This window comes from Xiphophorus hellerii, chromosome 22 (assembly GCF_003331165.1).
Source record: "Xiphophorus hellerii strain 12219 chromosome 22, Xiphophorus_hellerii-4.1, whole genome shotgun sequence".
In the NCBI taxonomy this organism is placed as follows: domain Eukaryota; kingdom Metazoa; phylum Chordata; class Actinopteri; order Cyprinodontiformes; family Poeciliidae; genus Xiphophorus; species Xiphophorus hellerii.
In genome coordinates this window covers 7,045,267-7,059,187 of record NC_045693.1, presented here as the reverse complement: position 1 = coordinate 7,059,187, position 13,921 = coordinate 7,045,267, and the positions used below count along the sequence as shown (strand labels likewise).

Sequence of the window (13,921 nt, the reverse complement as noted above, 5' to 3'; positions counted from 1 at the left end):
GCTTTAACGTTGATTTTTCCATTGTTTCCCGCAAATAACCTTACAGACCTGAGAATCGTCTTGCATGTTGTTTTCTTCTTCTTGTCCATTATTGCGGATCACAGGCAGGTTCATACCGCCACCTACTGTACAGGAGTGTAGCATCACTACTTTACATCCATTAAATATTATTTGTCATCTTTGCCTCGGTGTTGGGTTATAAAACAAAAATTACTCAAAAAATGGGTTATGGTTAGATCGGCTTTCTGACTTAATCTTTCAAGCCAATCATGAGCAAAAAGGATCAGTTTTCTGTAAATAAATAAATAAATAACTGATAAAACAAACTGAAGCAGTAGTGTGTTGAACAACCTTTGTCTTTAGATTTGCTGTAATTGAATGAGAGCTGGTAGCCATTTCTGTGCCATCATTTCTATAAAAGAAATGAAAGAAAAACTTTTTTTTTTAAATGTCACTTTGAAAGCATAACAACGTTCTCTGCACAACCCTGCATGAGGAACTGGAAGACAAGAGACAGGAACCACATGGAGACGCCATCTGTTGTTGGCCAACACTGCAGAAAAGGTGCCAATCTGCAGACAGACACATATAAACACCCACAATGCACAGAGAAAATGGTAAACAGGAGAAAATCACAACACAGAATATGGCAAAAAGAAAAAAGCAAAACAAGAATTCAAAAAGATGAAGAGTTGGTTGCTTGTATTTAAAGCCAGAAATTCAACAACAATTCCTAATTATTCTAAAGCAACATTAAATACTTTTGTATACACATTTATTTATTCTAAGTTTTATCTCCCTCCTTAATTTATTAAAGAGGAGACATTGTTAGTTATACAGTTTTAAATTTTAACTATTTATTGGCTTATTTATTGATCTCTTTTTAGAATTAGCAGATCTGTGAAAGTTTTAAATGACACATTTTATGTTTTTTTACCATTCATTGGTGGTAGGAGTTAAATTTAGGGCTACTCATTTTAGTTAAATATTAATTGTTGTTTTAATTGTAACTTAATATTAATATTAATTATCACTTGTTACATACATAAAGATCTGACTGAATTATTCAACTATTAGAGCTGTAAAAATGTTGTCTATAGTGATTATTTATATTTATTCTATTGTCCACAGACAAACACAATCAGCTATTTTACTGTTTATTACCATTTTAAGCTCTGAGACTGAAAGTTAGTTCACTAGAGTGCTAGCAGGACTTTTTTTTTAAAGAATATTGTGATATTTAACAAAAAAACCAAATGTACACAGTGGTAGAGAACATAGGCAAAAAAAACATATTTTAGTAGTATTTGTTAATCCGCTTTAAGTGACTATTTTTGCCAGCTGTTCTTTCATTTTTACTTTTTTTTTTTGCAAGACTTGATCAATACTTTTATTGATAAAAGAACCAACATTCAGAAGCTGCAACCCGACTTAGCCGCTGTTTTCAGAAGACGACAGGCGTCTTTATGCTCAGGCGACATCTGTTTAAATTTTACCTCATGAACCGTCTCCTGGTTTCTTTGCAAGGCACAGTTGTTTTAAGTTTGTTTTTCAGAAGGTGCATCTCTGTCTTCAGCTCTTTTCTCTGAAGGCTGTAATCCAATTATTCGGCTGGCAGATCAGCTGCAGCAGATGTGTTCTCTGTCCTGGAAAATCGAGCTGGATTTCTTTCCTGGCGTCTCAAGAAGCTCCTGAGATTGTTGTTTAAGTCACCCACAGGCGAAAATTTTAGCATCAATAAAATGTCAATTATTTCAAATGATTTTAATCATATGAATACATTTGTTAGGCTTATTTCTATTTTTTGTGTTTATTTGTCATTATTTACCTGTCTGAGAAATATGCATTGAGGAATTGTAGGCTGAATGGCTTATGGGTTTATGTCAAAATGCACTTTTCACACTTCTGATACAAATATCTGAGGTTTGGTATGGGCCTATTCTGAACTGATACAGAAAAACAGTTCTAGATTGAATTGAATTTTAAACACAGACATAAATGTACAGAATTATAAATTTATTTCATAAGTCTGCACATGTACCGCACACTTAAATACACCAATAGCTTCACAAGTTTAGTTAAACATGTAAAAACAACCCAACTTTAATTTATTCTGTCAGCGCAATTAGGAGTAAAACAGCCCATGTAAAAATAATAATAATAATAAACAGAAAGTGACAAAAATAAACTGCAATTAACCTTCTAAATGGTTCAGACAGTACAATTAGGAATTCTAAATATAATGTAAAATAAATAATTAGACTGAATATATCTGCCCTTATTGATCAGGAACATTGTCACCGATACCCACGCTAGAATATTTTTCAATATCAGATCATTGGATCTTTAATTTTATGCATCAATGAATGTATTCTGCTTTAGATCATAGGCAGTTAAAAATCTAAAAATATGCAAATTTTTGAAGGCTTAATTTGATTTGTGAAAAAAAAAGTGATTTTAGTGTTTGTTTGGCCTTCGGATTTTCTAAACTAGCACAAAAAACCTTAAATTAGGACATTTTCCTACCCTTTCTATAAAACAGTAAAAAAAAGAAAGTAAACATTTAATCTTCTTTTGAAGGAAAAAAAAGATAATGTTCTTTTTTTTATAACAGAAAACTTGATCTCTACACCAAAGGAACAAAATCACAAAGCTGAGGAAATATTCTGTAGAACAATCACGTTTTATTGCAGAAGCCAGATACAAATATTTGGAATAACTTGTCCTCTATAGTGATTCTTCCTAATAGGTTTATTCCTGCTGTACATTATTACCCATAGAATATATGATTACAAAGCAAACAATAACTTAAATATCAAAATGCTGTACAAAAATCACAATGTACAAGAAGTCGGTGTAGACACTACGCTCAGCATACAGGTATAAATAAAACATACAAAAGAGGCACTTAAGAATATTAGAGATACCTGCACACACACACACAATACTGTATGTTTACATATTAATTTCACAAAAAGTCAACATACTTGAGTCCATGTTATCATACAATCTACCTGAAAAGGTACTTTTACAATTATATCAGATACACTTGGCTGAAGAGTGATGTTGAAACCTTGTCAGCAGGAAGAAAATCTGATTAAGTCAGGAAGAACTGCTTAACGCTTGCATGGCTTTTAATTTCACAGATTTCTATCTATTGCAAGCAGAGAATATTGAATTAATTACACTAAACCTGCCTCCAAGATAAACAACTTCAACATTTCCCTCTATGACACTACACACTACGTCCTTAAATTATTACAATATTTGTGCAAAATTATTATTTTAAATTAAAATTCATATTTATTTGAGCAAAAAGAGCATCAAACTTAGCCCTAAAGAGTGGTTTAAAGTCAAATTCACAGGCTAAAAAACATGGTCAAAAACCTACGCATGAGGTTGGAGTTCACGTTTTCACATTAAGGTAAATTATGGCACAAGTTGACCAGGTGTTGTGTTTATTATGTGCAGCAGATCAGAGAAACCTACAGTGTATCGACTCAGGAAGACAGATTGTCAAAAACATCAAACATACACATTTCAGTCACAATAACTTCAGTCAAAATCCATTTTTACTGTATTTTTGTTTTTGATTTAAGAACAAAAGGCTTACAGACGACAATACATCCTGTGGCGGCGGCGCTGATAATTTGTTTTCAGTCACAAATGAACAAATAAATCCTCCTACACTAAACCTCACCATTGCTGGAGATGTGTAAAAAATGTTTAAATTATTAAATTTTTATTGCAGGAGCACAAAAATTCAACTTGGCGCCTCATCAAATCTTCTTAGTAGCATGTTTTCATTTTCAAAAGCAATAAAATATGAATTCATTTGCAAAAAAAAAAAAAAATCTGCATTACTTTAGTAGCATGTTCTTATCTTATGTTTGAAAAGTATTAAAATATATGTTTACCAAAATAAATAAATATTCTAATGATGTGGAAAAACTTCACATGCATCCACAGTAAGTGAATGGAACTGAAGCTTTTTTTTATTTTATTATGATTTATTATTCATTATTATTTTATTTTCATCTATTGTTTTACTCTTGCCAATTACTTTTCAGTTAGGAATCAATGACCTCGTGTTTCCCTCCGGTATGAATATAATGAACACCAAGGGCCATTTCTCTCAGCCGCTCTTCAAAATGGGAAAGATGAGAAAACATGCTATTAAAGTAGAGCAGAAAATATCAACTTGTCCGTCTCTGCGGTCAGAGGCAACAACCGAAACTGTGATAAAGAAGATCTGACGACATCCTGGGTTTATCGTTAAAAATATTGCCATCATGTTGCCATGACAACCATTAGAGACAATTTTTCTCTCCTACCATCACAAATGCGAACTTTTGCTATTTGCTACTCAGGGACTTTAACTGGAATTGTTTGATTTTAATCAGACGAGATCAAGGTGGAGTTTTTCCCTGCAACAAACACTTCATGAAACAGGGGACAGACGTCTGGAAAATCCCCTCACTCACCAGAAGACTTGAACATTTTCCAAAATATTTGGAAAAAGCAACAGAAAAAATAGTTCAGCAGACGCATAATTTACCTTTATATGTGGAAATCTCAAAAAATTTGTAAAAAATAATATATATACACTCATATACGTTAGATTCTTTTACATATTTAAGTGTGATATTATGCTGCTGCAATAAAAAAAAATTATTTATACAGGGGGTTTTTACATATCTGTACCAGGGAGGACAATAAAGCACAGAGAGGCAAATTATTTATAAACCGTTTTATGTCTGAAAATGTTTATACGCTTGAGGTTAGATTTAATTTAGAACCTGACAAAGACTGGATCACATTTCAGACGTGTGACTACTGTCCGTATACCACCAAAAGCCTTTCAATAATTTTCTTTTTTATCGCAACCCAAAGGTTCGTTTTTCTCCTTCCTTTTCGGCTGAAACAGTAAAAAATACAGAGTAGATACAGTTTTATTTGATAAACAGAAATGAGGCTCTTAGGTCAATCTAAAAAACGTTTTCAATGTATTGCTCGTCTTTTCCCAAGATGTAGACGCACAAACAAAACTCTGTGTTCATTTGTCTATTTAACAATGTTTGCCTTCCCATGTTAGCTTCAGAGTAAATCAGTATGTAAGGCAAACATCTCCCCCGTTGTTTCTTTTGTTAAAAGTACAGTCCTTTAGACAAAAGTAATATATTGTCTCTACTGGTTTGAATGATTTTGAAAAGTAATCAGAAGCTAAATTAAAATAAAAAGGCATTATAATCCTAAATATGTGTAAACTGTTTTGCAATTAATTTCTAAGCCCTTAACCTGAATTGATTCTAATCCCATGTTTATTAGTTAAAATGTTTCATTGATGTCTTCCTGGGTTTCAGTGTCTTATACGCTGCAAAGACACAAAAAATTACCAAGTATTTTTGGCCTAGTTTCTAATGCAAATATCTTAGTACAGTTGAAATATGACAAACTAACTTAAAAGTAGCTTTTCAGCAAGATGTAGGAGCTTGATTTAAGTCAATTATGTGTTAATATTATTATTTTTTTTACTGGGAAATTATTTAACTTACAATAAAACATTTTCCCATTTTATAAGTGCAAGATCTGCCAGAGGAACAAGTACCTTCCTTTAAATCAATACCATTTACTTAAAACAAGCTCATATATCCTGCTGAAAAGTTGAGTTTTGTCTTATTTCACGTTTCCTAAGATATTTTCTAGGGGTGCACCGATTTATCGGCCAGCCGATTTATTAGTTTTGATTTCCTTAATTTTGGGAGATCGTTGATCGGCTGATTTTCACACGTGAAGCTGATCTTATACACCGATCTTATCTACCTTGGCAAAGGTCTAAACGTCTTTGACAGACAGACCGGCCCACCAGGTCATGTCTGCATGTTTACAACAGTCACCCCACTGTTACTAACTCTGTGACTTTCCCTCTTGCTATATTTTGCGACATTTCAGACAAAACAAATTATCAGCCAAAATCGGAATCAGCAAGTTTTTTAAAAGATCTGTAATCGGCGATAGGCCAGAAAACGGCAATTATTGCACCCCTGATATTTTCAATAGAAACCAGGTCATATTTTGAGTTTTTGCAGTTTCCTCTCTGAAGGAAGAAGCCTAGCTGAAATCACTCCTCTCTCTTCTCCCGCTAACGAGCATCAGCTGCCCCGGCACCCCGGCCTCATAAGAACCAAGGTCCGGGAAGCCCTTAATCCCTCCACCTACCAGGTCCTGGCACATTATGGCATCATGGGAAGACACATTGATCCGGCTACTTGCTGTGTTCTCCTCCCCCCTCCTGTGGTGCTCCGGTGTGGGAGCAGGAGCTCTGATCCCGCTGCTCCCACCGCCAACGCCACCGCCGCTGCAGGCTCCCTTCTTAGATGGCGGCCCCCAGAGGAAGGCGTGGGCGGGCCTGTAGTGCTTGCGAGCGAACCGAAGCAGGCGTCGCCGCGTGGCCGGCAGGCGGATGGTGTAGACGAAGTACTCCAGCACGCTGTGCTGCATGTTGGGAAGCGTGCCGCTGCACAGCGACTCCTCCAGGAAGAGGCGAACCAGCGGGGCCTTGAACGCCTCGTAGCCGAGCTCACCGAGGGACTTCAGGATGCGGGTGATCCTCAGGTAGTTGTGGTGGGATCTGAAAAAACAAAACGGGAGGAGAATGAGTTTGGTTGAGGCGAGGGAAACATGCAAATGAATTATTTGCTTTTCTTCTGCTGGGCTGAGAAACAAAGTGGGAAGTGCAACAATCTCTGATTTGCTTGGGAAATTTCTTACTATTCTACAATAATGGCTTAAGGATCAGTAGGTGCTTTACCTTTACAATTTGCACAAAATTCCACCAATGTCAAAAAACCACAATTTCACAATTACCTTATGCCTATTAATTAAGAAACGCACTTAAAATCCTACATAAATAAGTTTGTTCAAGCAAAAAACAGACTGCACCATCATCCTCTTACCATTTCCTATTGATTTTTTTGTCATTTCTGCCAGTAGTAACATTCAGTTGATGATCACATGACTCGTGTGATGCAAAAAGTATTTCTATTGCAGTTTTGCAAAAAACCACCTCACCCTAGCGTAAAAACGTATCGAAAAAGATATATTTTTTAAAATTGCTGTGTTTTCATTGGGCAAATTTATTTTCATAATTCCCATTTGTGCAGTTATATGTAATACTTTCTTATTTAAAGTACTTCACAGTCAGCGCTACTGTGCTCAAAATAGTCTCGTTCCAACTAACTGACTGGATTATAAATCAGTTAAATTAATAAGAAAATAAAAATCAAAATGTTGACCTAATATGTTGGATGAACATTACATAATGGTAAACCTTCATATAACACCAATACCAAGAATCCAGATACTTATTCTATTGATAAAACTTTATTTTTTTCCTGGTGCTTTTAACGTTTCCCTAAATAAAATCTCAAAGACTAGTCCACCACATGAAGAAACGTTTGCATATTTTGCCTCAGAAACAACAGATAATTGTGTTGTACATGCAGGTGTTTGTTTCTGGAAGTAAACATGATGACATTTTACACTCCATAAAACAAACCGAATCTCAAAAAATTTAAGTCTGTCTCTTGAATTAAAAACATGCTGCTTCGCATTTGGCTCCTGACGGGGGAGCAATCAAGATGCATCCGAGTTAGAACCATTACCTTCCTAAAACATGGAAAACACAGCAAACGGCGAGCCAACGATGGGCTTCCCTGCACAAACTCAGCAATCCATCACCCAGCGCCTGCTGCACAGCGTGCTTTGTGGGCGTGTGGGCTTACTCATTAAGGTGCTGGAAGCGTTCCTGCCAGTTGGGGGCCCGAGCGACGTTGCCGCTTTTATCTAGCAGTTTGACGCCATAAAAATCCAGCATCATGGAATAGGCCGCCAGGAACCTCCGCTTTGCTTCCCGAGTGCTTTGGAATTCCTGATGGGTTTAAAGACAGCGGGTCAGACGAGCGCTGCGTTTTGTTTCACAGCAGCTAATGAAAACAACGAAAACGAAAATGGAGCTACTTACTTTGATCTCCTCCTGAGTCAGTTCATGTGCGTAGAAGTTGAGCCCTTGTTCTCTTAATGGGAACAGCCTGGGACACGAGAGGAAAAATCCAGGTTACAGAAAGTGGATGGGAAGATGATTACTTAGGGAATAACACTGGTAATTGGTTGGAGCGCCGCTTCTCAGCACTTTTTATTGCTGTTCACTGTGGAAGGAACAAGATTTGCTCACTCATCCTTTACTAAGGAGGCAACTGCAAGTTCATCTTTTAAAATAACAAACTCTAAGAGTCACATCTCACATATTAAACCACCAAAGTTTGAACCCTAATCTGAGGTAGATTTTAGTGATTGAGTTAGATTAGTTACAAGATAAGTCATTTTAATTACCTTGTTAAATGTTAGTGGGTACTATGAAGCGGCTCATGAGTGGCAAAATCTTTTTTGAGAACTTTGCCACGTTTTATTTTGTGGTAAAATTTAAAGGGTTTTCCACTCAGGACTGAACAGCCGTTACAAACTAATACTTTTAAGAAAATATATACTCGCTCTAAACTTAACTGTCTAAGTTTAAAAATTACACTTTCACAATTTAAGCTTCAAACTGCCCAAGAAACTCACTCACTCTCTGGTTGCTTCCCAGTTTGATAATAGATTAGTGCCCAACCTTAACTGGGAAGTGCTGCAGATTTCTTAAAACTACGCACAAGTAAACGGTTTTCAACATAAACACAAATTTATTTTAATTTCATGTTTTTCAACATAATCAGAAATGCAAATTTTTTCGTTTAACAAAGCTCCACTCACCACTGAATGTAGGTGTGATTGTGCTCCAGTTTGTCGTAGTCGCCTCTCCACTTTGAAAGAATCTCCTCGATGTAAATACCTGAAAAGAGGAAGAGGATGAGTAGCTGTTGCACGCGTTTCTTCATCGCTCACGTTTCTGCTGCAAGCCAGAGTCGGTCTGCTAACCTGCCGGGCTTTTTAACCTTTAAACCAAACAAAACTCAGTAAGTTCACAGCTTCTTACCATCGGGCACCAGGGGGATCTTGTTCATGTAGAAGCGCAGATTTCGATATTCGTTGGGCTGCCGGGACTTTCTAAAGTTCTGAAACAAACACATAAAAACTGGATGTCTACATGCGTATGTGTGTAGGAAGAAGAAAGGAAAATATATCATCCATGTTTTTTGGGAACATGCATGGGTGTATGAATGTACCGGGTAGCTGTGACGGTATTTGTAGAGATCCCTGGCGGCGTAAAAACTCCTCTTCATCTTCGGAGCAGACTCTGGGGAGTCAGTCAGCTGAAAGAGGAAGACGGAGAGGAAGACGATGAATAAAATAAACACCAAATGAAAAAAGACAGTTGAAAGAGAAAAGTTTAAAAGAATGCAGGTCCAGAATAAAATAAATAAATCATTCCTTGTTAGAGCAGATGGAGGATAGCTCTTATATGCCGTTCAAATGATTTAAAAGCATTTGCTCTCTTTTGAGGTCAAGTGCTGTCATCATTTATCCGTTTCTCAACAGCAAAGGAGGCCAACTCATATCAGTGCCGCGCTGCAGGCCCCACAGAAAGATCCTGCATGTGGATTATGGGCGTATTTAACTACTTGAAGGGATTTACTTAGCTGAAACCTGTTAATACTCTGCAAATCATCAAGAAGTGACTTTGAACAATACTTTCTCTGATAGATAGGGTATCTGCGGACTGGAGCAGTGGTTTTCTTAATAAGAATGGGTACCAGAAGAAGGCTGACCTGGGTGTTTTATACTTTTTTAGATTTTCACTGGAATTTTGTTTGATTTGGAAATGTTTACAGCTTTTCAGAGTCAATGTAAAATTATTATTTTCTTAATAAATAAACTCGTAGCAACTGGATTTTTAGTAACGCTAGCTGCGCTAGTCGCCTATATTAAAGAAATCCTACTACTAGATAAAAAAAACTAAATGTGTACGCAGTCTAACAATAATAAGCTGTTTTATGACAACTGCTCTCTCATACATATAGCATGAAATTGACTCTGGTTTGCAGAAAACAAAACTCCCTCAAAATACTCTTAATTACGGTACATACATAAAAACTAAAACCTTCCATAAAAGGTTGGAATTAAGTGACAAATAGTAATTTGTGTTCTTTTTTTAAAATTCCACACATCCTTAAGAAAGTCACTTATATTTATAATAGCACATTAAAATTTCATCGACATTTTGAACAAAATTGACTGTTTTTGTCATGTTTTTATAGGTGAAAAATATTGACAGGTACCTTTGTGTTCAAAGAGACTGTCTGACTTTAAAAATGTAAAGTTCTCAATAAAAATGATGGTTATTGTGTTAATCATGTTGGTAAACATTATTAAACCTGAAAAAATACAGTCGAAATTAAAAGGCAAAAAAAAAAGCCTGTGTGTTTTTGTCTTGTACATCAGGAAAACTAATTACTGCATACAATGTTCCAAGTCTTGACTGCAAGTTTTAGCTTCGCAGCAACTAAGAATAAGCGTAGCACAGATCTCAAGAGCAATTTCTGAGTTCCTCAGAATTTGAATGCATGTTATTTAAAATGTAGTATCATATCAAACACCGCAAACATGAAGATTGTTATTCAACATAATTGTTGCCATTAACTTTGCTTTTCTTTCCCATGCACAGTGTGGTTCTTTCTTCCTGTTAACACTACATCGTAGCTCTCCACAGTCGCCCCATGCTTGCATTGTTTTGTGATACAAATTTAATGAAAATCCAGACATTTACTGTCATCGCATGGTTCACTAAATCAGACTGAAATTAATAGAAACGTCAGCGCTAAATTATCTGAATCATCAACCGACTCTGGACTGATCCAACTACGGTTACATTTAAACCATTATTCTATGAATAATGAAGTTTGCCCTCAGCTTGGCCTTGTCGGAACACAGTGCGCCGCTGACGGGACACACGGTACCGCACCGTAACCCTCCTACAACCCCACCGCCTGCATCACACTCCCCTCCGCTTCCTCCGGGTACCTGCAGGGCAGCGTCCCCGCTGTGTCCCGCGGCTCGCTCGCTCTCCGCCGGGCTGACGGAGTCGGAAATGCCGCTGTCGTCTTCAGCCGTCGGCTCATCGCTCTCCGAGTCCGATCCCCACGTCGAGTCGCATTCCTCAACGGTGCTCGGCTCCTTGAAACGCCAGCTGCCCACCAGGTTTCCCATTGACAACACATGCAACTCCTGCCCTCTCTTATTGTCCTTTCGCCTGCACAGGACGCTACATCGTTGAGATTAACTCTGCCTCTGTGCGGGGGCTTCAGTGCGGGGCTTTTAAACGGCATAAAAAAGGGGGAAATTCCACATCGGCAGCTATGATGCGCGTTTCTGTATGGGGGGTGATTAGTGCCGCCGAGAGGAAGGGGGAGGTCTTAAAGCCACAGACATCACTAGCCGATGAGGAAGAGAGGGCCAATGAAAATAGTAGACTAGAAGAGCTGCAATCTAATAAATAGGACATTAGTTTATTATTTGAAAACATTTTGAATTAAATGAAACTTTGTTTCAAATATTTTGCATTAGATATGTAGGTCAGTGTTAGAAATGTGAATTTATTATAAAACTATGACCCATAAAAGAGAATATCAGGTTCATTCTGAGGATGAGGGGACAAAGATTTGTTTGTAATATTGAAGATGAGGCTTTCAAGGGGCCAGTGTTATTCCTTTTTATAGCATAATCAAGGACCTATGTTACCTTCAGTTGTTATAAAAAATAATATATATACAGCTCTGGAAAAAACAAAGAGCCCACTGCACTGAACCCCATTGAAAACCTCATGGTTATTCCACCAAATATTGATTTCTGAACTCTTCCTGAGTTAAAACATTAGTATTGTTGTTTCTAAATGGATATGAACTTGTTTTCTTTACATTATTTGAGGTCTGAAAGGACTTCATCGTTTTCGTTATATTGACCATTTCTCATTTTCTGCAAATAAATACAAAATTTTTTTCTTGGAATTTCAGAGACATGTTGTCAAACATAAACATATAAAAGAGTAAAATCAGAGAAATTGATCATTTTAAGTGGTCTCTTAATTTTTTTTCCAGAGCTGCACATATATATATATATCTTATCCCTTATGCGGTCTTTAGAGATGGGGTCATTTAGACCCAGTGGGATAGCACTGACCTTGTGTGCGTCTTTACAAGTTTTTTTGTGTGTGTGTGGTTTTGGAAACTGGAGGTCTGATGGGACAATGCCACCACTTCCCCACTGTCCGACCGTGACATTTGCTGCGCTCCTCCTGAGCGTCGCGTTAAGCCCACAGGAGAGTTGAAAGAAATTTTGCTCCATAATTTAACGCTTTGAAATTTGGCCTCTGTCTCTTTAAGAAAATCATCACTACATTGCTCCACTATTAGCGCTTTAACAGTGCTAGTCAGTAGCAATTAGCAAACACCTGGTGGAACTGCACATTTGCTGAGCTCATTGTACAAGCTACTTTTTAGTGCCGCGTTGGTAAAAACATAGCAACTGAATTTAACATTGTTACTTGATTCTGCTATAAGATGTCATTATGTGCCTGGAAAACACATAGTAGTACCTCTTTAATATGTAAGGTTCAGTTAAAAGGTTTATAAATGGTTAATATTTTACCTGCAGTCATGTAAAAATTCAAATTAGTGATCTTTGGAAAACTAAAAGGGGCCAAATTCAAAATGGATCATTTTAATTAATGGTAAATCTGAAAAATGTCATTGTTGTTAGTAGAAAATTATATTTTAGTGTTGCAATAGCTTTCTGTCAGAAACATGTAACATGTTTCCTTCCCAGTTGATGTTTCATAGAGAAGGTCAATGGTGTTGCATCAACTTCTATGTAAATTTCTCATCTAAATAATCATGGGACTTTATTGTATATAAATAAACATCTAATCTTTAATCTGACACCTTAAAGTTGTAAGGATTTCTCATGAAACTCTTGAGAAAAAGCTGGACAGTTTTACTAAAGATAGGGAGATTGGTTGGGTTCTCCAACGATTCCTTAGTAGAAATCTGACATACTATCAAGTTTGATACAAATCAGACTTTTTGAATCAACCTTGAAAAGTACCCAAGAGCTCAGCGTAACAAACATTTTTTCTGTAGTTTAGCCAACCTGGAGGCTGGAACGAGGCCTCACCTGTAGGGTTGGACTGTGGCATTTGGCAGACTCAACCTCTAACATTGACATGACTTTGACCATAAGGCCTGTCTGGCCACCCTGCTGCGGCTTCGGACGCTGCTGTGATGAGAGAAACTAAGTGTTTTCCTGAAGTCACAGTAAAAACTTAGCTTGTGTTAAGGAGAAGAAGAAGAGTCAGAGAATTGTGGGAAACCAAGTGAAACTGGGGAATGAGACAGTCGAGACTCGAAGGACCCTAGAGTGTCATCGGAGTGTTTTTTGTTGTGTGAGCAAATACAGGAACTGGAGATTCAGGAGTTTTGCTTTTGTGACGGTTACAGGAAATTTCATCTGATGACACTAAAACATGAAGCAGTTTAGTAAGGAACTGTCACTTTTAACAAGATAATCCACATTTATCTGGTTTTCACAAAAAAAAACATACAATAAGTCAGTGTCATTTCAATAACCTGCGGCACTGCACAAGTTTTACCTCTTCAAATGAGCCGTGAATTAAATGTACAGTAATTTAATGTAGTAATGTATTAATTTAACACTCGGTTGAGGTAAAGCAATTATTTCCTTTTTTATGTTCTGATGATCAGAGGATGGTACAGACAACATGAGAACATGAGAGCACTGCATTTAAATGTGGAGATCCGGATTTGATTGCACAAAAGTAAACTCAGCCTGAATTTGTTGAGATATTGTGAGCATTTTTTCAAAGGTTTATGGCCAAGTACAAATCTAACAAAGTATTTCAGAAAAGCAACAG

General features: G+C 36.9%; 1 protein-coding gene across 1 annotated transcript; it reads right to left on the bottom strand.

Moving 5' to 3' along the window:
* Nucleotides 1–2,662: 2,662 nt before the first annotated feature.
* ogfrl1 (opioid growth factor receptor-like 1) lies at nt 2,663–11,202 on the bottom strand. Its single transcript, XM_032553801.1, has 7 exons — nt 11,017–11,202; nt 9,222–9,308; nt 9,032–9,110; nt 8,809–8,887; nt 8,024–8,090; nt 7,785–7,930; nt 2,663–6,631 (listed from the first exon to the last, which is right to left on the bottom strand). The coding sequence occupies exons 1-7, from the start codon at nt 11,200–11,202 to the stop codon at nt 6,112–6,114; spliced, it is 1,164 nt and encodes a 387-aa protein (XP_032409692.1). The 3' UTR covers nt 2,663–6,111.
* Nucleotides 11,203–13,921: the final 2,719 nt, after the last annotated feature.